The 22,100-nt window shown below is 39.9% G+C and overlaps 1 protein-coding gene across 1 annotated transcript; it reads left to right on the top strand.

Annotated features, from left to right (window-relative positions):
- The first annotated feature begins 4,699 nt into the window (after positions 1-4,699).
- Positions 4,700-10,410, top strand: LOC146894704 (uncharacterized). Its single transcript, XM_087905945.1, has 4 exons — positions 4,700-4,772; positions 5,195-5,323; positions 5,757-5,892; positions 10,371-10,410. Exons 1-4 carry the CDS (start codon positions 4,700-4,702, stop codon positions 10,408-10,410), a joined length of 378 nt encoding a protein of 125 aa, XP_087762071.1.
- Positions 10,411-22,100: the final 11,690 nt, after the last annotated feature.

Below are 22,100 nucleotides of genomic sequence, written 5' to 3'. Positions count from 1 at the left end.
GATTCTGCCCCTGGAGAGAGGTTGAATGCAGTGTGGGAGAACTAGGGTGTGTGTATGTATAAATGTATGTATGTATGTATGTATGCATGCATGCATGTATGTATGTATTGTGTGCATGCACATGCACTAAGGAGGACCTAGTTTATGTGCTGCAAGGCTCAAGGCAATGATAAATGTAATTATAATTCAAAATCATCTTGAGTCTGGGCAGTAGAGGGCAGTGTGCAGCTGCAATAGAGCGGGAGAGAACTCTGAGAGGTACCTGGTTAGAGCTGACTTGCTCATCAGCTCTGTCTAGAGAGGGAGAGACTGCAGGCATTGAGACCCCTCTTTGGGAGACAAAGAAAGGCAACTAAGCTTTCTGTGATCTAACAGATAATACACATTGTTTTGAAAGCCAGTCCATCTCCAAGAGTTGCCAGCCCCCAAGTGATACTAAGATCTAGAAGGTGGTGTAGAAGAGCACAGAGGTTCTGAGAGCCCTTAGCATCCTTAGGCTATATCTTCTCAGATGTCTCTTTCTTTCCTCAAACCTAACATGGCCACCATATTGCCTCCCTCACTTATTTTTGTGTGTGTGTGTGTGACAGAGTCAGTCTCTCTACATAGCCCTGGCTGTTGTGAAACTCATTATGTAGACCAGACTAGCCTCAAACTCATAGAGATCTACTTGTCTCTGCTTTCCAAGACAGAACACCCAACATGAGCTAAATATTCTGCTTCCTGTTGACCTTTGTTATCAAGCAGCTCTTGCATTGTACATCCTTACCCTTATTCTGGTCTTTAGGACTCAGGGATTATAGTATGCTAAATTTTATTCCATCATTGGTTCTTCCAAGGCATTTTTTCTAGAAAGCTCTTTTATGGGAAACGGAGATCTCTAATATTTCTCTCTTTCAAGTATAACAGTTCCTCTCACCCTTCATCTCCACGAGCATTTTTTTTATTTCTTTCCTTTTTTGAAGCCTTATTTTATTTTTATTATTGTACATGAGCTTGAGTATATATATATATATATATATATATATATATATATATATATATATATATATATGTTGGCACCAGGGCATCTCTGTGGATGACAGGTGACAGCTTTGTGGAGTATGTTCTCTGCTTCCACGTTTCCATGAGGTATTGGAAATGATATTTCCTTAGTTCTGAGGAAGAAGAGTGGAAGCCAGCGTGGAGAGTGCTAGCAAGGAATTCTTAGGAAAGAAATTGCTCATGAAGACGCAAAGAAGAAAGAATAGACGCAGGAGACAGAAGGAAGTGTGTGTGTGTGCGCGCGTGCACACACATGACAACAACTAAAGAAAAGAGACCATGAATTTGAAAGAGATCAAGGTGGGATTTGTGGGAGGAAGGAAAGCGAAGAGGAAAGTGATGCAGTTATAATCTCAAAACTAAATTATTAAAAATAAATAGATGAGTCCCTTACAGTCTATTGCTGGCCACCTTCTCTCACCAGGGCCTAAGAAGGCAGGCAGGATTTTTAAAAATACTTATTTATTTAATTCTTATTTTGTGTGTGTGGGTGTTTCACTTGTATGTACATCGTCTGTGTACCATGTGCATATGGTGCCAACAGAAGCTAGGAGAGGGCATCAGATTCTCTAGCACTGCAGGCACAGACAGCTATGACCTGCCATGTGCATGCTGGGAATCAAACACAGGTTGTATGGAAAAATAGCCAGTGCTCTCAACCACTGAACTATTTCTACAGCCCAGAAGGCAGACATTTCCTTAAAAGTCCTAGATCAGCCTAATTCTTTGTAGTCTACACGATTTTATCTGTAGAACCTTCATCCCATCTTTTTTGAGACAGTCTGTCTACTGGCTGCTACCACTGCCCCTTACTTACAAGAGCTCTCTGTACTGTAAAGTACATACATGGAGTAATTGAATGGGCTGTTTCAGTTTCTCATAGGTTCGCTTAGTCTTATCATCTATGAATTGGGTACTAAGCTGTACTCCCTAATCATTTCCAAACTGGTGCGGGAGAATTGTCTGTATTCTGTCAATCATGTTTTAAATAAATGCTGATTGGCCAGACAGGAAGTATAGGAGGGACAACCAGACAGGAAGTAAAGGTGGGGCAATGAGAACAGGAGAATGCTAGGAAGGAGGAAGCCTATTCCTCCGCAGTCCTGCCCAGAACACAGAAGAAGCAAGATGTGACCTACTCCACCAAAAAAGGTACCGAGCCACGTGGCTAACATAGATAAGAATAATGGGTTAATATAAGCTACAAGAGCTAATAAGAAGCCTGAGCTAATGGGACAATTATTTTATAATCTTATAGAGACCTCTGTGTGATTTTCTTTGGGTCTAAACAGCTGCAGGAACTGGGCAGGACAGAAACCCCAACAAGCAGGCCCTCATGCTACACCAAACAGCTCCAGCAACTGGAAACCAAGCGTTCACATATCTGAGTCCATGGAGGCCTTTCATGCTCAAACCACCACAGTCAGTATGTGGTTGTTTCAATTCACGCCACTCTACAATAGATTTTTTGAGTGAGTTTAATATAGTGATTTTTAAAAAAAAAAATCTTAAAGACTGCATGCTTTCTTTTTAATATACAGGTAATAATGACTGCACTTTGGTAAAATAAAACTATTCTTTTACAAATACCTCAAATGCATTTTCTTATGTTCACACAACAGGAAGATATACTAGCATTCATTCCATGCTTATTACAAATGATGACAGATAGTTCCCAAAGACTCTAATTACCAACATTCATGAAGAGGCAACAAGAATACCATGTATCTACTGTGTGTATTGGCTTTGCCACTAAAATTACTACCATGAAAGAACAGATAGCTTCCTTGGTGAACTCTATCAATCATGTTTTGGTAGAAACAATTTTTTTTTCTGGACTCGAGAATTTGCTTAGAGGATAAAAGTTCATATCCAAGCATCATGTCAAACAGTTGATAAATGCACTAACTCCAGCTCAAAGGGGTCCAGCACTCTCTACTAGCCTTCCAGAATACTTGCTTGCACACACACACCCCAAACAAACAAACAAACAAACAAAAACCAAAACCCAAAACACACATAATTTAAAAGGAATTATTTCTTCCTAACTCATTTTATGGGGCCCACATTTTGAGAATAAAGACATCATAAAGTAAGACTCTGACCTGTGTCATGACCTCTGATCTCTAGAATTTTACATGACCTTTGCCTCACTACAGAATGCCATCTGGAATTCCACTCAGCCAAGTCTTATTGTTCCTGACATCACAACCCATCACATCTCCACTTCTCTGTGGGTGACTTTCAAACTCGTCTCTCCGGACAAGAAGCCTGTTCTGTGCTCTTCTGTTGTAGAATCTAATTCCTCCTTTTTGAATGTTTCACAACATTGTCCATCTACATGGACTCAAATCTACTCAAGGAAGGAAAAGCCACAGACTTGTATGAAAGAGTAATTTGTATTGAAATGGGGCAAGGGAAGTCATTAGACCCCTAGCAAAAGCAGCTCATTTTATCCAAAGAGGTTAAAGAGGTTAAAGAGGTTGAGGCTTAACTTTGAACTGTACTGATAAAGTGATTCCAAAATAACTTAATCAAAAGACATGTGTAATCTGTTACAAGAAGCGGCCCCTTGTTTGTCCCAGCTGCCTGGCTAGCTTACACCTGAAATAAACACCCAGAAACTGTATTAATTAAAACACTGCTTGGCCATTAGCTCTAACTTCTTATTGGCAAACTCTTACATATTAGTTTAACCCATCTCCATTAATCTGTGTATCGCCACATGGCAGTGGCTTACCAGAGATTCTAACCAGTGTCCATCTCAGGCAGAGGATCCATGGCTTCTCTGACTCTGCCTTTCTTCCTCCCAGCATTCATTTCTATTTTTCTCTGCCTATCTAAGTTTCACCCTATCAACTAGGCCAAGGCAGTTTCTTTATTCCTTAACCAATGAAAGCAACACACAAACAGAAGGAACTCCTACACCAGTAATCAATCAGTGAGTTTTCAGAAGTGAGAGAGAGGAAGAGAGAGAGAGTGGGGGGATGGAGGGAGAGAGGAGGGGGGAAAATTAAGAAAGGAAAACAGGAAAACATGTCTTGAATATGGTTTCCTTAATACAGCTTTGTTGTTGTTTTTGTTTACCTGGATTAACAAATTGCCTCCAGTTTGCACCTTTAAATTCTCTGTCCTATGAGTGGTTCCGTCTGGTATGGTCATCTTCAAACCATATTCTAGACCTAAATGTATAATCTGCCAACATAAAGAAACTCTGAAGTTAGCTTGGTCCTCGCTCTCATCTTCACGTACTTCCTTTTCTTTAGCTGAATGTTTTATGATATTGATGGGCTGGGAAATCCTCTACACTCTATGTGTGCCATGCACTGGCAAGTCTGTGAGGTAAAGCTATCATGTCCCCCACCCCACCTTGAAACTGGGATTGTCTCTTGCCAATGTTATTTTCCTGGTCAGCATCCCAGCTTGGTTGGGTTGGGAAAGGAAGCAGAACACCCACTCTGCAGAGGCAGAGCCCACCAGCACCAATAAATGGGCCACATTGTTCATAGCCCAGGACATCACTCAGAGTGGGAAGCCAAGGGAAAGGCTCAACCTCAGCTCCATCTCACATACTGCCTGAACGCAGCTCCCCAGCACTTGCGGGACACTGACTACCTACCCCCTCGCTTTTTCCTTTATTGTTTTTCCCAAACACATGGACTGGTTCCTGTTCCTCTTGCTCCCAGGAGTCCTGCTGGTTTTGTGTGAGTCTCATTTAAAGGGTGAGTGTAATGGCAGGGATGCAGGGGGAGAGGAGTTCTGGGATCTGGGAATGGTGTCCTGAGCTTCTTTATTGGGAAGGTCAGGAACTATCAAGACAGCATTGGATCCAGGTCTCTGAATTCACTGACTGGCACAATTCCATTCTCCATCTTAGAAGCTTTTTCTGGGGCCTCTAGTCTCTGCTGTCTAGTAACTCCACCAGAATCTAGTTCTAGGGAGGTAACAAGGAGGGAGTTTGGTGGAGAGAGTGATAAATTTTTTCAGGGGAACACAAGATTTTTCTCAACTGAGGCACAGATCTTGGCAAGTAACTAAAGTAAGATCTCCCCTTTCCTTGTCCCCACTAGATTCTCAATCTTCTCTGTCAATCTTCCCCCCAGCAACAATGCCTTCCTCATCATTCTGATACAATATCTATGCCTTGTAGATATTCTTTGCACTTCTTGTGATGAATATTACGACAAGACCTGCAGAAAGAACTTGGGGGTCTGTCGACCCAGATTTCCTGACTTTGCATGCCAAACCAAAGAAGTATACTTTCAACTTTCAACTGGAGGTGAGGTGAAGGCAAGAGAAAGGAGGGGTGGGAGACTGACTTTATGACTTGACTGAGGGAGGAGAAGAGCATCTGGAATCATATCTGCTTGATCCATCAGCATTAGCAAAGACTTAGCTGGTGGTGCTGGACATGTTCTTTCCATCCTGAGTTCAAGGTTCTCATTAGACAACAATTTGGTTTATAAGTGGCCTTCAAATTCCCAACCATTTCTTATTTTCAGAGACTTACTCTAATAGCTGAGTCTGTGGCATCTCTTCTGTGATGAGTGCTTGCTTGTACTGGGGACAGGGACAAGTCATCATGGAAAGAGACCTTTCTGTGGAAGAGTCCTTAGCTTCAAGCTCGAGGTGGGGGAGGGAGGGACAACTCGGCTATATTTCCTCTCATTGTTTTAACCTGCACATCTTTGTCACTGCCCCACTTTCTTCAGAATATCTGTACAAATATTCCACCTTGGGCTGCCCAAGAAGATGTATGGAGTATATCCGCTTCATCAAGTTGGAGAAACACGTCTTCTCCTGCTGCAATGAAAGTCACTGCAACAGTTTTCCAGGAAAATATATCCAACTCCCAGAAAGAAAACCACCTAAGCACTTCACCTAAGTGCTTCCCTTGGTTTGTGGGGCCTTCCTGCTGGCCATATCCTGCCCACTTCTTGCTGAACAAACTTCAGAGTTCGGAAGTTTCTTCACTCCCAACCAACACCCATACAATCTGCCAAAAGCCAAAGAGCACAAAATAAATGAGCTGTGGACAGAGAAGAAGGTGGTGGAACTTTGAAATGCCACATGGGCCCTGTGATATGTGATATTCGTCAGGCATCAGGATCTGGTATTTTGGTTGGAAGCAAACCACAAGTTCAAGTGTGGGTGAAAAGGGATCATTCTGTGTGAGGATGCTTGTTACACCCAACATAAGTTATCAAAAATGTTATAATAAAGAATATGACCTCATGCAGAGGATGTGTGGGCTGTTTTCACATAGACCAGAGAAAAAGGAAAGGGTTCTTGGCTGAAAGCTATCTGTCAAAGGATCGTAAATTCTCTTAGATCTGAATCTGGCTGGGTTGGGAAGTTCTGTTTACGAGAATTAAAGAATTTAAAAACAGGAAAAAAAGTTTAAGGTAAAACCAACATAAAGTTCACTGGCAAGTGTTACAGAATCTGAACAGAGAGAAGGACCTCAGCACGGGATCCTACCAATTCAAAAGGGCCTAGGTTTTAATTTGGGCTTGAGTAGCCCCTCCTGGTGATCTCCCTGTTCTCCTATTGGACCTAAGGTGCTCATGCATTCTTAATGCAGAGATCAGATCATCTTCCTCTTTCCATGAGCTCAGGAACAGCTGCAGGAGGATCCTTGTCTTGTTGCATAAGCACCAAAGCAGCTGTAACAGTGGCCCTTGTCTTGGTGCACAGGATGGAGCTCAGCTGAGTGAAGTGAAAACTTAAGGTCCTGTCTTTCCCAAGTACAGTTTGCCCCGGGAATGCCCATGACTTTCAAAGCTCTCTTGTTTCCGTGACTGCTTGCCATTTTCACTAAGAATTGACTTTGGTTTATTCTATAAGCAGTCAACTCTGCCTTAACGTACTGTATGTCTCAGTGAGTAATCGCTTCTGCAGAAAGCTTTTAGCTCTTGGGGCGTTTGTCAAAACTTCCTACTGCATTCCTGCTTGAATTCTGAGTTGGATGAAATAGGTATGAGCACCTTCCATCACTGCTTCAAGCACACTGATTCATTAGGACAAAACACACAAAACAAAGACTGGGGCCAAGATCATTAAAAAGCTCAGAACCATTGAACAGTTGATTTTCGTAAACCTTTGACTCTTTCCCAGAATGTTTGTTTGTTTTCTGAGGGGTGTCAGAATGTGAGATTGGGGTTTTTGTCACTTTTTAAGCCACATTTTACAACAGTAAATGAAGAAATTCAGAGTCCAGAGTGCTAACCATTCCTAATATAAAATTTTTAGAAAGAAACCCTTCATGTCTATGAATCATTTTTAAAGTCTAGAGGTATACTTTATTTCTGCTGTTTTTACATCCAGGGTAATGGTCTCAAAGGCTCTTAAGTTCTCTGAAATTGCAAGGATACTGGATAAGTCTAAATTGGGACATACCCTAACAAACTGGCCAGAAATATGGAAGGCAATGATGCCCCCAGGTGTGCATCTTGCTTGCTCCCTGAAGGTTTATTTGCGCCATTCTCACCTGGAACAACCTTGATTCCCAGCGTCTGCCTTACCTATTGAGAAAGGAGACAGTTTCCTGTTGCAAGACTGCTTGTTTGTCCTGGCCACCCGGATTGCTTAGCTCCAAAATAACCACACAGAAATTGTATTAATTAAATCACTGCTTCACCCTTTAGCTCTAGCTTCTTACCGGCTAACTATTACTTGTTAGCTTAACCTACTTCTATTAATCTGTGTCTCACCATGAGGTTGTGGCCTACCAGCAAAGTTCTGACTTGTCTGACTCTGGTGGTGGCTCCAGACTCCTCCCTTCTTCCTCCCAGCATACAGCTTAGCTTTCCCTGCCTAGTTCTGTTCTTCCCTGCCATAGGCTCAAAGCACTTATTTATTAACCAAAAAAAAAAAAAACAACACATAGACAGACCTCCTAAACCAGTTTCCAAGTCTTCAAAGTTACCTACCCAGCACTGCTCGAGCTTTTTTTTAGTGGGATAGGAAGCTTTCCAGGGTTATTGTCCTGGATTCAATTGAGAGACCTTATCTCAATTAACAAGGTGGAGAGTAATTGAGGAAGATTCTGAAAGTCAGACTTAAGCTTCCACCTGCACACACAAACACACACACACATGCATGTATACATGCACACACAACCACCACATACATGTACAAATAGATAAAACAAAACAAAGAGAAAGGAAAGCAAAAAAAGAAAAGACAGTGTCTTCAATAAAGAGTAACAAACACACACAAAAACTATGTATTTCCACTTGTAAATGAATAAAAATTGCCAATTAAAGACCTCCATGTGAGGAGCTGAAACTACAAGATTTGTAGTGAAAAACATAGACATGAGACAGAAACTCTGAATTTTTTTTAACAACATGTTTGAATTTAGAGAAAGACAGAACAATTGTCCAACTAAAGCCAGCTTTGATTTTTAAGTGAGTCATGACTATTATTATAGTGGGTAGCATATATATATATATATATATATATATATATATATATATATATATATATATATATGTATTCAGTGATTCTTACCCTCAGATGACCTGTCTTCATAAGTCATAATACTCTTTGCTTGTTGGTCCTATCTGGATAATTATCTTTTCCTCTTTAGGCATCTAGATGTCCAGGGAGGGTCTTTTGGAGATAAGTATTTTGCTAAAAAGACAAGAACAGAACCCTGCCCCAACATTTATGAGGTTTCCTTACCATCTGTATGGTTGTCACCACTGTGGATGAGACCACTGTGGAGGAGAAATGGAGTCTTTTTTTCAAGAGGTTTCTCTTTTTCAAACTGCATCTTTATTAATTTTGATGGTATCCATAGCTTTTCTTCTGTGGAACCAAGAGCAGAACTCCATACCACAATATAGCACATTTCCTGGTTTCCTTTGTGAGGTCAACACATCCTTGAACTACACTGGCTGAATTAATTCAGAAGATTTTTCTATTATCCAGTGTCTCTCTGCTGCTGTTGTTCCTTTCTCATTAGCATTAAGAAAATTCAAGCTTAGTAAAGCATTATGTAATATATTTCTGGGGGTATTTTCCATCCCCTTCTGTTTGTTTAACATATCCTTTATAGTTCTATTCGATTTTTCTATAACTGCCTGACATGTAGGATTGTTTTGTATACCTGTAATATGCTTTATATTATAGTAAGCAAAAACCTGTTTCATTTTCTTAGAGACATATGCTGGACCATTATCTGTCTTTATTTGTGCAGGTTATACCCATGATGGCCATAACCTCTAATGTGTAATTACTGAGTCAGCCTTTTCTGAGCTCAAAGCAGTTGTCCATTGAAAACCTGAATAAGTGTCAATGGTGTGGTGCACATATTTAAATTTTCTAAAATCTGCAAAGTGGAACATATCCATTTGCTAGATTTCATTTCTTTGGCCCTGCAGGTATTTGGTTATTGAAAGAGCAAGTAGGACATCTCTTTATAATCTCCTTAGCTTATTGCCATGTAATAGAAAACTCTTTCTTTAAACCTTTGCTATTGACATGATGTTTCTTATGAAATTCTGAGGCCTTCAACACACTTCCAAACAATAATTGATCAATTTCTGCATTACTTTGTGCTAGCCAACCTGGTAGACTCATATGGAATCGGATGTGTGTTATATATATGGGACTAACCTATTCCTGATTATATCTTGAACCTGTATGAATAATGAAGTTAATTCTGTGTCATCTGGTATAAATTAAGCAGTTTCAATTTGCAAGACAGCTCTTTTGCATATTGTGGATCAGTAACTGTATTGAGAGGTTCTTTAAAATTTATTAGTACCATGAGAATAGTATATAGTTCTACCTTTTGGACAGAATTATAAGAGCTTTGTTCCACCTTACTTAAATCTTCTGATTTGTAACCCGCCTTTCCTGATTTATTTGCATCAGTATAAAATGTACGGGCTCCAGTTATTGGTGTGTCCCGTACAATGTAGGGAAGGTAGTTCTTTTTATAAGGTTAATTCTATCACTTTTGGGATAATTGCTATTAATCTCTCCTAGAAAATTAGCACAAGCTCTTTGCCAAGGTTCTTTGTCTTTCCATACATTTTTTTAAAAATTTCATCGGTAGTAAAAGGCACTATATTCTCTGATGGGTCTATTCCTGCTAGTTGCCAAAGTCTCAATTTTCCTTTTATGATTAATTCAGAGACCTTTTTCATGTAAGTTTTTGATTTTTTACTTGGTTTATATGGTAAAAAGATCAATTCTAAGATAATATCTTTCCTTTGCATTAACATTCTTTTTGGGAGAAATTCTGGAAGGCAATGTGATTAGAATACAATTAAGATTTGGAATCACCCTATTCATATGTGTCTCCTATAATTTTTCAAAGACAATCATTTCCTTTTCTGTTTCAGCTGGTAATCCCCTGGGACTATTTAGGTCTTTGTCACCATCTAAGGTTTGGTTTAAATGAATTATTAGATCAGGTGTTATCCCAACAGCTGGTTGTAGACTGGAAATGTCTCCTAACAATCTTTGGAAGTCATTAAGAGTCCTCAATTGCTCCCTCCTAATTTATGCCTCTTGTGTTCTAATTTTCTGTAAACTTATTTTATAACCTAAGTAATTGACAGAATCTCTTCTCTGTATTTTTTTTTTTAGGAGCAATTTGTAATCCCCATTTTGGCAAGACTTTCTTTACTTCTTCAAACATTCTTTCTAAAGTATCTATGTTTAAATTAGATAGCAAAATGTCATCCATGTAACGGTAAATTTTAGATGTAGGCAATTTTTAATGTATTATTTCCAATGGCTGACTTACAAAGTATTTACACAGGGTGGGGATATTGAGCATTCCATGTGGGAGGACGGTCCATGGTATCTCCTAGCAGACTGAGAATTATTATAAGTAGGTCCTGTGAAGGCAATTTTTTTTCTGTCTTTTTCTAGTAAACGTATAGTGAAGAAATAATCTTTTAAATCAATAGCTAAAAGAGGCCATCTTTTGGTAATAGAGAAGGCAAAAGAATTCCAGATTGTACAGGGCCAATAGGTTGAATTACCTTGTTGCTAACTCTAAGATCTGTCACCATTTTCTATTTACCAGATTTCTTTTTAATAACAAATGCAGGAGAATTCCAAGGGCTGGTTGATTCTTCAATATAGTGAGCATCTAGTTGCTCCTCTACCACCTGTTTAAATGCCTACAATTTGTCTTTTGTCAAAGGCCACTGTTTAACCCATATTGGCTTCTCAGCCATTTTAAAGATAGGGCTGTTTGTACCTTTAAAGGTTTGTTAGTTGCTTTGTGTTCGTATAGAGCCTGAATGGCTGGTGACCTTTGTGTACAACACCTTATAATATCCTTCCCAGAAATATGAGTTTCTGGGACTGCAGGAACATTAACCTGGGTATACTATTGCTGCAGCAGGTCACAACCCCATAAATTCACTGCAATATTAGTTACATATGGCCTCAATCTTCCTTTCTGTCTTTCTGGCTCATCTATGCATTCAACACACCTCATGCTTTGTTTCACTTGAGATAGGGTTCCAATTCCTAGGAACTGAACATCTGCCTCTTGAAGAGACCAATTTGGATGCTAAGATTATGGAGTATTGATACTCATGTCTATACCCATTATCTATCAAACTCACTGTTACAATGCCATTTATATGCACTCTTAGCTTTGGTCTTTGATCACTTATAGAAGTCTGCCAGAATATACGTTTCCTATTTCCTATTGGAATTTTTGATTCATTGTCTATGTTTATTCCATTATCCAGGAAAGTATGGATTTTTAAAGAAGGCTCTGGATTTTTTCATTTTCCTGGTGAGAAATATCTTCCACAGTGACTGGGGATGACTGCACCATTTTGACTTGGGGTCCTGTAAGAGGCCCCCCTGGAGTTTTCGATGGTATTAAGTTGCCTTGTCTGCCTTTTGTTGATCTGCATTCCTTTGTCCAATGTTGGCCTTTGTCACACCTTCTACATAATCCAGATGGTTGATATCTTTTATTTTTTTGCCATTCCCAGAGGAGACATTATTTCTAGGAAATCCTTGTCTACAATCCCTTCTCAGATATCTTATTCTACCACAGTTAAAACAATTGGCAATTTGATTTCTCTTCATACGTTTTGAAGTTTCTTTTTCTATCCAAGGTTCAGTATTATAGTCAAAGGTCTCAATGTTCATTTTATGCAGGATTCATTCATCCATGATCTGATCTATCCTTTAAAAGACCAAGTATCTTTTAGAATTCTAAGTTGGCATTTTCAAAAGCCAAAGATTCAATAAGTGCTTGCCCAGCTTCTGGGTCTGTTACTTCTATTTGTACAGCCTTAGTTAATCTTTGTAAAAAGCCACTAAAGGGTTCTCTCTGGCCTTGTTTAACCCTAGTATATGATCCAATTTATTTTCCTGATTCTTGAATCCTGTCGCAAGTATTTAATGTTGCTTTGTGGCATAGGGACAAGATTTGTTCATCATAAAGAGCTTGAGTCTATGAGTCAACATAAGTGGCCTCACCAAGAATTTGATTTTGGGAAGTTTCAAGTCATTTTGCTTTTCTTGTTCTAAAAGTTTTGCCTCTTCTCTCAAATAACATTTCCACTGTAATTGTTGCCTCTGTAATTGAAGCCAGTCATGTGGGGTTGTCTTATTGCTAGAAGCCCATGTCTTTACTATCATTATAACAAATGCTAACTGCAAGCCATAAGGTACTACTGCTTGTTTAATTTCTTTTAGACAATTTATTCCTATAGGTATCCATCTACCTTCTTTGAATCCTTTGGGCATTTAGAACTTGATGCTTTTTCAGAGTTGATTATGGGATAGGCAGCTAAAACCCTGGATAAGTCATCTCTGACCGGTACTGGAGATGTTAAATCCTGTCCTTGTACCTTCTTTCCCTGCTCCAATAATCATTCTTTCCCTGCTCTTTCATAAGCTCCAGTAATTTCCTCAATCATTTCAAATCTTTTTACTACTGTCTTTTATAAAACCTGAATCTTCTGGCCTGTATATATTTCTAGTAATTTCCTTGAGACTCCTAGCCTCTGGTCTCATTCTACACACATGATTCCAAGGTCTGAAGTCTTTCCTTTAAAGATGACATCTCATCCTTAGACATTATTTGGATAGTATGCAGACTGCCTTCCTAGAGAGATACCCTAACTGCTAACCTATCATAACTTTTTAACAGATTTTGATTGTCAAATTCAACAGTATGAATTCTTTCAGATAATTTCTCAGTACCCTTTGCCATGGATTAAAGTTTGACAAATTCATGTTATCCTTTTCAATAGCATTAATTTTTCAGGTAACTTTTCATTTTTGATGGTATAAATTCTGTCAGCTGTTCATTATCAGTCTGTTAAGACTGTATCATTTCTAAAGGTGCCTTATTCTTGACTCTATTATCAAACCATTTTTTTAAGGATATAATATGAAGAAATAACTGAGTACCAATATCCAATAAATAGATGTATCACTATAACCATATAAGCCTTGCATAATACAATCCATAGCATCAGCAAAAAGGTTATTAAAATTTTGCATGATAATATTGTCTGCAATTATTTAACTTTCAAGTTTATTTATTTATTTATTAATCCAATAGTCAGTCACCTTCCTTAGGAGGGTCAGTAAATTGTTTTAGGTGTAATAATCTTTACTGTCCAGCAGGTGTCTCAGTTGCAGATATGTGGCGAAGAGTCTCAACTGGTGGTGGAATGAAAAGTCTTGTGCTGGTTTGGTTTTCCTCTTTGGTGCCTGGTTAAATACTGACAAATATGCTTTGCTTGATAATTAAAAGCAATTAAATCAATTCTGCATAGGGAGCAAGAAGCTCAGAACTTAGGAACAGGGAGCGCAAACCAGAAGCTGCGCAAGTTGCCGTGCGGTGGCAGGGAACACAGCAGTGAGGGGGACATGTGAGCGAACTTGGGAAATTTCCAAGTCGCTGCTTGCTTAGCTCCGTCCGCTGTGGTGGGGTTTTACAAAAAACTGCTTAGTAGGTGAAAACAAGTCAGGCTGATGGGGTTTGGTGACCTTCAGGGCCTTGGACCATTTGGGCCTTTTCGACCGGTCCACCTGGTAGATGTGGAGTTCAGATCCATGTGGGGCACCAGATGAAGACGGATGCTTAAAAGAAATCCCACACTAGCTCAGAATTGAGTATAATAGAGGGTTATTTATTTAGCGGTAGACTCACAGATCACAGTCCTCTGCTCGAACAGGGAACAGCAATCAAATCCAGCAGTGGGGAGAGAGAGCGAGAGAGCACATGATTTACATTAGCATTTATAGTATATGAGGCCATGTCCAAGTGGGTGGGTAACTTAAAACTACTAGCTGAAGGATTTCTTACAGGACATCACCCTCTAGTGTATAATCAAGCAAACAAAAGGTTCATAGCACTGTAAGTCAAAACTGGTGGCCTAGTCCTGTAATGCCATTACTTGGGAGGACCAGGCAGGAGAATTGAAAGTTCAAAGCCTTCCTGGAATACAGAGAGAGCTCAATGCCTACCTGCAACACTAAGTGAGACTATCTGAAAATAAGTTGAAAGAGGAAGCAGACATAGCTCAGCAGTGGAGCAGTCGCCTAGCATTCATGAGGCCCAGGTCCAATCCACATTACTGAGGATGAGCGATCACAATAATGAAAACAGACCTAACAGATGATACCCCATCCAACAACAGCAGAATGCGTAGTCTTCTCTGGTACACATAGTGCCATACAAACACTGTTTCTCCAATATCTTCTCTGCACTCCTCATCTCCTTAGTAGATCACAGAGTATATGCCTGGGAACAGAAGTGTGCTGTGAATAGTTTCTGTCTGTTCATCAGCTGCCCCTCCTCCCCATAGTATAAGGTATTTTGTGCATTTAAATTCATGATGACATCTCTTTTTCAGGTAATAAAAGCACTGATTAAATTCAAGACTTGACTCTATTTGTGCTAATTGTAGGTAAAATAGCAAGGATAAGAAGTGGACTGTGTCATCCTTAATCGTAATACCGAGGCGCCTTAGACCTTGGGTTCTGTGACTCCTGCACGTCTGATGCTTGGAGAAGCCTTTAGCTGAGTGTAAAACTAAAACAAGCAAGGGGACCTGACATGAGATTTGAGGGAAGTGAGGTGACAACCTAAATGCATCCCAAATTAAGACATTGTAATTGGTAACTTGAGATCATCGCTAAAATTGCAAAATTACATCAGGTGTGAGCACGATGCGATCACCAGATAATCCCACTGTAGTCATGGTTCTTTGTGCATTCACACTCCACATGCAGTGGGTCAGCCACTAGAAGAGAAAAGCAGAAACAAGTTGGCATCGTGTTAGCTCTAGATCCAAGCTTGAGTAACTAAGGGCATCGAAGGTGGAGAATATTTCTTCCATAAGAATTACCAGTCCCACACTGGCAATCCTGCCACACATTTTAACTGTATTTAGCAAGACTCCTTCTCCAGAAGTTTTATACCCTTGATCCTGAGCTTGAGGTTCTAGGCCAGTGGTTCTCCACCTTCCTGATGCTGTGATACATGATGTTACATGTATCATACATGTGATACATGATACATGATGTTAATGCAGTTCCTCATATTGTGGTGACCCCAACCATAAAATTATTTCCCTTCTACTTTATAACTGTAATTGCACTACTGTTATGAATCACAGTGTAAATAACTGACACGTAGGGTATCTGATATGTGACACCAAAGAGGTCTTGATCCATAGATTGATAACCACTTCTCTAAGTGGTGGTACACTCAGTAACCCATTCCTCTCAGGCAGACAGGCACAAAGCATATGCTGGACTCTTGATGGGCTCCAGTTTCTGTGCAGATATCCAGAGATGGGCACAGCAGGGAAGCATGGGAAGCATAGAGGGGAGCCATATAGACCAGAAGTAGGCTTGCAGGACATTCAAATCTGAGCTGAGACCGAAGTTAGATCAGCATTAGAAAGGTGGAGGAGGACAGAGTGTGAGGACTGGCTGTTTAGAGCCAGTGATTTACACCCTGAAGAAACAGCTGTGGTTGTGGAGACTCATAAAGAGATCATGAATAAAATGGTGGGAAAATCTATCAACTCAAGATCTCCTTCTTATTAGAATTGTCAGATCTGTGCGGGAGGGATGGTTAAGGGCACTCACTGCTTTTTCAGAAGATTCAGGTTCAGTTCCCAGAACCCACTTGTCAGCTCACATTCATCTCTAACTTCAGTTCCATAGGATCTCATGCCCTCCTCTGGCCTCTCTAGCACCAGGCATGCATGTGGTACAGATACATGTATGCAGGCAAATACTTTTTATATACACAAAAAATAAATAAAGAAATGTCTAACAAAGGGGCAGGAGAGATGGCTCAGTGGTTAAAAGCATTGCCTGCTCTTCCAAAGGTCCTGAGTTCAATTCCTGGCAACCACATGGTGACTCACAACCATCTGTAATGATGTCTGGTGCCCTCATCTGGCCTGCAGACATACAGACAGAATATTCTATACATAATAAATAAATAAATAAATAAATAAATAAGAAATGTCTAACAAAGATTATGATGGAGGGCCACAACCTCAAACTAGGCCCTTATTTGCATTTTTAAGGGAAGGTAGGTTTTGACTTCTGAACACGGGAAAGTCCAACAATCTTCACTGACTCACTGAATACACTTCTAGCTTTGTGGTCCAATCCAGACTCTATGTTTCATACAAGATTCGTATCAGTCCACGCACACAGATTTGTTTCTATAGATGCTACAAAATCTACACAGAGGGAAGGCTGTAAGAAAAATGAGACTGTGTTTAAAGGAGAAATGAAACATTACTGTCACACTCCAAAGAGAGCAGAGACTAAAAAGTTTTTTAACCCTAGAGACACATTTCAAGCTACAGACTAAGAAAAGCAAGGAGAGGGTTGTGCAATCCTCACCTGCAAGTGACAAGGGAACCCCCAAACTGGCAGGCAGGAGCATTAACCACTCTGCTTAGAGCCACCAGCTCCAGGACTGTCTTGTGGTTTGCTACAGTGACCGCATGTAGAATGAAGAGCACAGACCATCTCTTAAATTTCTGGAACCTGAGCTAAATATCCAAGAATGCTAAGAGGGACAGTCACCTCAGGTAGGACAGGAGTTTCTTATTCTTCTCTCCTCTGCTAAACCATAGTTTAGGGAGTAGAAAGTTTATTGCCTGACATTTTCAGTGACTGACAGGATTTGGGAAGAATCCCGGAAAACAAAAATATAGAAGAAATCAGGCGGCCAGTGACGGGACCTCCCTTTATACCATGTTCTTTATAAATTCACTTTGAAGTCATAGGCCTAAGAGCATGGCGGAATGAAGATCCTGCTTAAAAAATACACCAAGGTTTACCCTCAGCTGACAATTTAACTATCACCAAACCAACATTCTATGCAGAGGAGGAGACTCTGGTTCAGTAGGTTCCCCATTGACTCTTGAAATAAGTTGTGTTAGGGGTGGGGAAGTTCTTGAGCTAGATGACTGTAGATCACCGGCTGCTAAGATCAACCTCCAGTTATTTCATAATATACGTAAGCAAGGGCATTGGGCAGGAACTACAAGAATGGCCAGAAGCATATCGTTTAATACTGTCAGCACTCTTCCATGACCTGTTTCTCTCCCACACTCAGACTGCTGACTTTATTTAGTTGAACCTAAATATAGATGTGCAAAAAGGCAATTTCAGTTTCAAAATCTTTATGGATATCACATAAAATTCATACCTTGCTGCTTTAGGCTTGGTGTAACTTCTAGAAGAAATATGTATTTCAACTCTTTTCAGAAAATAGAATGACCCTAAGGAAATAAAAATTTTTGCGTGTCAGAGTCAGATGCACTCCAGGGAACCCTGGTGGTGGACTAGACATGCCATTGTGTTCTTTCTTGGTACAGTGGGCATGAACTGAGCTATGTAGGTGGTCAAGATTAAAGAATGGGAGACAGTGTTCCCACAAGATCCTTCTTTCATCAAAGACTAAGCAGGAGGTCGGAATTATAGCAACTGGTACACCCAATGACCATTAGAGGCCAGAGAATTATTTGCCCTACTAATTATTTGCCCCTTGCGACCTGAAGAAATGACACTGTTGGATCAGATTCTGTTTTCTTATCAGGATCCTAAGAGGCAGGCTTTCTCTTTGTCTCCATCTACCTTCTCAACCCCCCTCTCTTTAAAAATGGAGTCTCAGTATACACAAACTAATATATACTTTATGATATAGTCCAAGCTTATAACTCAGAAATCTTTCTGCCTTGACTTCCTAAGTACTGGATGTATGTACAAACATGGTCAACACACTAGGCTGATGAGACTAGTATTTTGATGTATGTTGAATTAAGTATATTTTCATGTTCAAAAATAAATAATCATTTTAAATCTACATGTTTCTTTTGATTTCTTTTCCCATCGTTTAATACATGTTTTCTTATGTTTTTCTAAAAACTGGATCGTTAGTGATCTGAAAGATGGCAGAGATACCCAGCATTCTCTACTGTATCTCTACTAGATTGACACCAAGAACACATGCAGCTACATGATCACGCAAGGGTCCACAGAAGACAGTGAGATGCTGCAGTGGAGAGCTGTGGCCGGGTGAGATCCAGAAATACTACATTTTAGGATTAAAAGAGAAAACAAAGCACTAAGAACAGGCAGTCTGCTGTTCAGGAGTAGGGCAGTGAGATGGGAAGAAACTTGCAGTGAGCCTATAGGTGAAAAGAGACGCAGTGTGTGCTTGCAGGTGCAGAATCTGACACTGGGCACTTGTTTATATTCTAAGCACACTTGCGATCCGGGAGCCACATAGGCAACCGGCATTAGAGGCTCCCTGTACCTTAGTGCTTATGTATGCTCAGTGATATATCTAGGAGTCTTCTTAAGAAGGGTCTTAACATCTGACCCTTCTGCCTGACAGATCAGAGGTCCCTGCATTCCTGCATCTCTATGATCCAGAAGTCTCTTGCCTTCCTGCATCAGAGTGTGGGTACCATGACAGACAGTGTGGGCCCAGAGCATTGACTGTGACGTTAAAACAAGTGTTTGAAAAATCTTATGTGAATGAAGTACAGGCTGTTGTACAAAGGGGATGAGAGGTGCTATAGTTTAAATCGACAGTGCGAGTTTGAAAAGCAGAGACCAACTGTGGGTGGATTCCCTTGATGTTGGAGCAGAGATCAGAGTGTTCAGGCTGCTGGGTCACTTAATTCTAGAAGCTGATCAACTCAGCATAGATTTTATTTTTTCCTCACCCCTTCTAGGCACTGAGGAATCAGAATATATACAATATGGAGGCACTTGAACATTTACCCTTCCATGGGTCTGCTGTCAGAGGGTCCTGGGAGAGAAATTATGCTTCTACTTGATTACTATCCAGGTCTAGTGAGTGAAAGGACTCATGGGTTGCATGTACTTGTGACATAGTGATTTCTCCTATGAATATATGGCAGTGAATAGTGATCTATTTTTGTTAATCAGTGTGGCTTACAGGATACCAACTTGACCCTGTATCAAGGGGAAATGTAGCTTGTTGTTTTCTTACTCTTCACTCTTTTGGCTCTTGCCTTTTTGGGGGCCTGTCATCCATTTCCCAAACAAACACGTGGAGGCTTATTATTATTTATAAATGCCCGACCTTAGCTTGGCCTTTTTTCTAGCCAATTTTCCTTAAGTTATCCCATCTATCTTTTGTCTCTGGGCTTTTACCTTTCTCCAGTTCTGTATTTCTTTTCTTTTCTTTCTTATTCTGTGTCTGGCAGGGTGGCTGTCCCTCTGTTTCCTCATTTCTTGATCTCTCATCCTGGTCTCTCTTTTTCTCCTATTTATTTTCTTTGCCTGCCAGTCCCCCCTACCCTTCCTCTTGCTTTAGTTTTAGCCATTCACTCTTTATTAGACCAATCAGGTGTTTTAGACAGGCAAAGTAGCACAGTTTTACAGAGTTAAACAAATGCAGCATGAAAGAATGCAGCACATCTTTGCATCATTAAACAAATGTTCCACAGCATAGACAAATGTAACACATCTTAAGCTAATACTCCACAATAGGAAAACCTTTTAAAAACCTCATCTCCCATAGGTGCCTGAGAACAGGGCGACAAGTCAGGGATCCTGTATTTAACCTGCTGTAGATCCAAAGTAGGTGACTGGCTAGGACGCAGTTGTTGGGAGCAGGAGGGCTGGATGTGACAAACTGAAATGTGAAAGTGGCAGGAGACCAGACTCAGTCAACTATGTAAGGAAATGTAGTTCTGCCTATTGCTTCTGGATGCAGATACCTCCAACTGAGTATAACAGTGGAGTTCGATACGCTTGAGTCCGAGATTGGGCTCATTGACCAACTTTAGGTTCCACCATAATATCACAAACAACATGGTCAAACTAACTGTTAATTTAATAGGAGAATCCTTGAAAACCATATCCAAACATGTAGAAATAACAGAGAGGCATATGATATTCCCACAGACAAAGTAAAGCTAAAATATGATATGCACCTAATAAGTCTTTCTGGTATTGAAAAAATAGAGTCATTTAAACACATTATTCTTCCTTGATAACTAGGAGAATTAGAAGTAATTAAATATAGACTATGAACGTGCTGATTTGATAGAAGCATGTAGAAATTATGTTCTATGTTGCATGTTGTTTATTTTTATTAATGTGTTAGTTTTACCTACTATGAGAGTTCAGCATATGTTGAGTACAGCATGTACAACCAAGTCAAGATCTCAGTGCTACACTAACTCAGCATTCATTTTTTGCTTGGAACCTACAAGCTTTTGCCTTTGGATTGTTGACAAAACATATACTGGATTCTTGTAAAATAGACTTGTCTTGCTATGCCATGCACCAAAACTTACTCAAACAGTCTTAGTAACATGTGGACTGCTGAGAGAAAAAGAAATGTCAAGACTTATATTAAAATAATATTTATCATAGCATTTTATTTTTTAAAATATAATATTTTATTATGTGTGTGTGTGTGTGTGTGTGTGTGTGTGTGTGCGCGCGCACGCGTGTGTGCACCCACTTGCATAGTACCTAAGTGGAGGAGTTCAGAGGCAAACTTCAACTTACAAGAGTTGGTTCTCTTTTTTCCACTATGTGGGTTCCGGGGGCCAAACTCAGGTCATCAGGCTTGGCAGGAAGTGTCTTTGCTCACTGAACCATCTCTTCAGCCCACTGTGTTTCATTTCACTAAAGGTAATCACCCTCAGAAAAAGAATCTTTGTTTTCATTTATTTCTTTATTATGTAAGAAACTTGCATACTCATATTCATAAGGTAAACATGTAAGTGGCAAGGTATGATGATACATGCCTTTAACCCTAACACTGGGGAACGGAAAATGTGTTATCAGTGTGAATTCAAATCTAACCTTATCTACATAGCAAGTTTCAGAGCACTCAGGGTTTTACATACACACACACATACGAGAGAGAGAGAGAGAGAGAGAGAGAGAGAGAGAGAGAGAGAGAGAGAGGAGAGACAGAGAAAGGAGCAGAGACAGAGACAGAGAGGGACAGAGATTTCTCTTCTAATTTTTAAATCCTAGGAATCTAGTAACAGTGTTGTCTACAGTTACAGATAGAAAGAGGGAAAACTACTCTTACTTTGTGAAGCCAGTGGTATTTGCTGGACTGTCACAAAGGATATTACATAATGTGGGAAGACATCAGTTTTACTCAGTGGTTTCTGGATTGACTACAGTGTTAGGCAGGATTAAAGTTTCGTGTCAAAGAAAACATTTCACATTCTTAGTGCAGTGACTTTATTGTCTGACAACACTGATAACTACTGGACAGAGGCTTTCATAGTTACATTAATTCAGCTGTTCTTATCCCAACTGTTTGTGATTCCTCAGTCCTGGTTGTCTCTTCAGAAGATATATGTTTATGTTTGTAGAGTATGTTAGCCATATGAGTTCTAGGTTTCAGGAACATACACCCCATTACACAGAAGAGGAGATAGGATATGTGTTCAGGAGGACTCTTCTAATTCCAAATGATTCTGTTCAGCTGTATGTCACTTACCTCTGCACAAGTCCTCTATTTACCCACTAATGGTCTCTGTACATCTCTAGCTTAA

The sequence above is a fragment of the Myodes glareolus genome, chromosome 4, assembly GCF_982192425.1.
Source record: "Myodes glareolus chromosome 4, mMyoGla1.1, whole genome shotgun sequence".
NCBI lineage: Eukaryota > Metazoa > Chordata > Mammalia > Rodentia > Cricetidae > Myodes > Myodes glareolus.
This window is presented reverse-complemented; position numbering and strand designations above follow the sequence as displayed.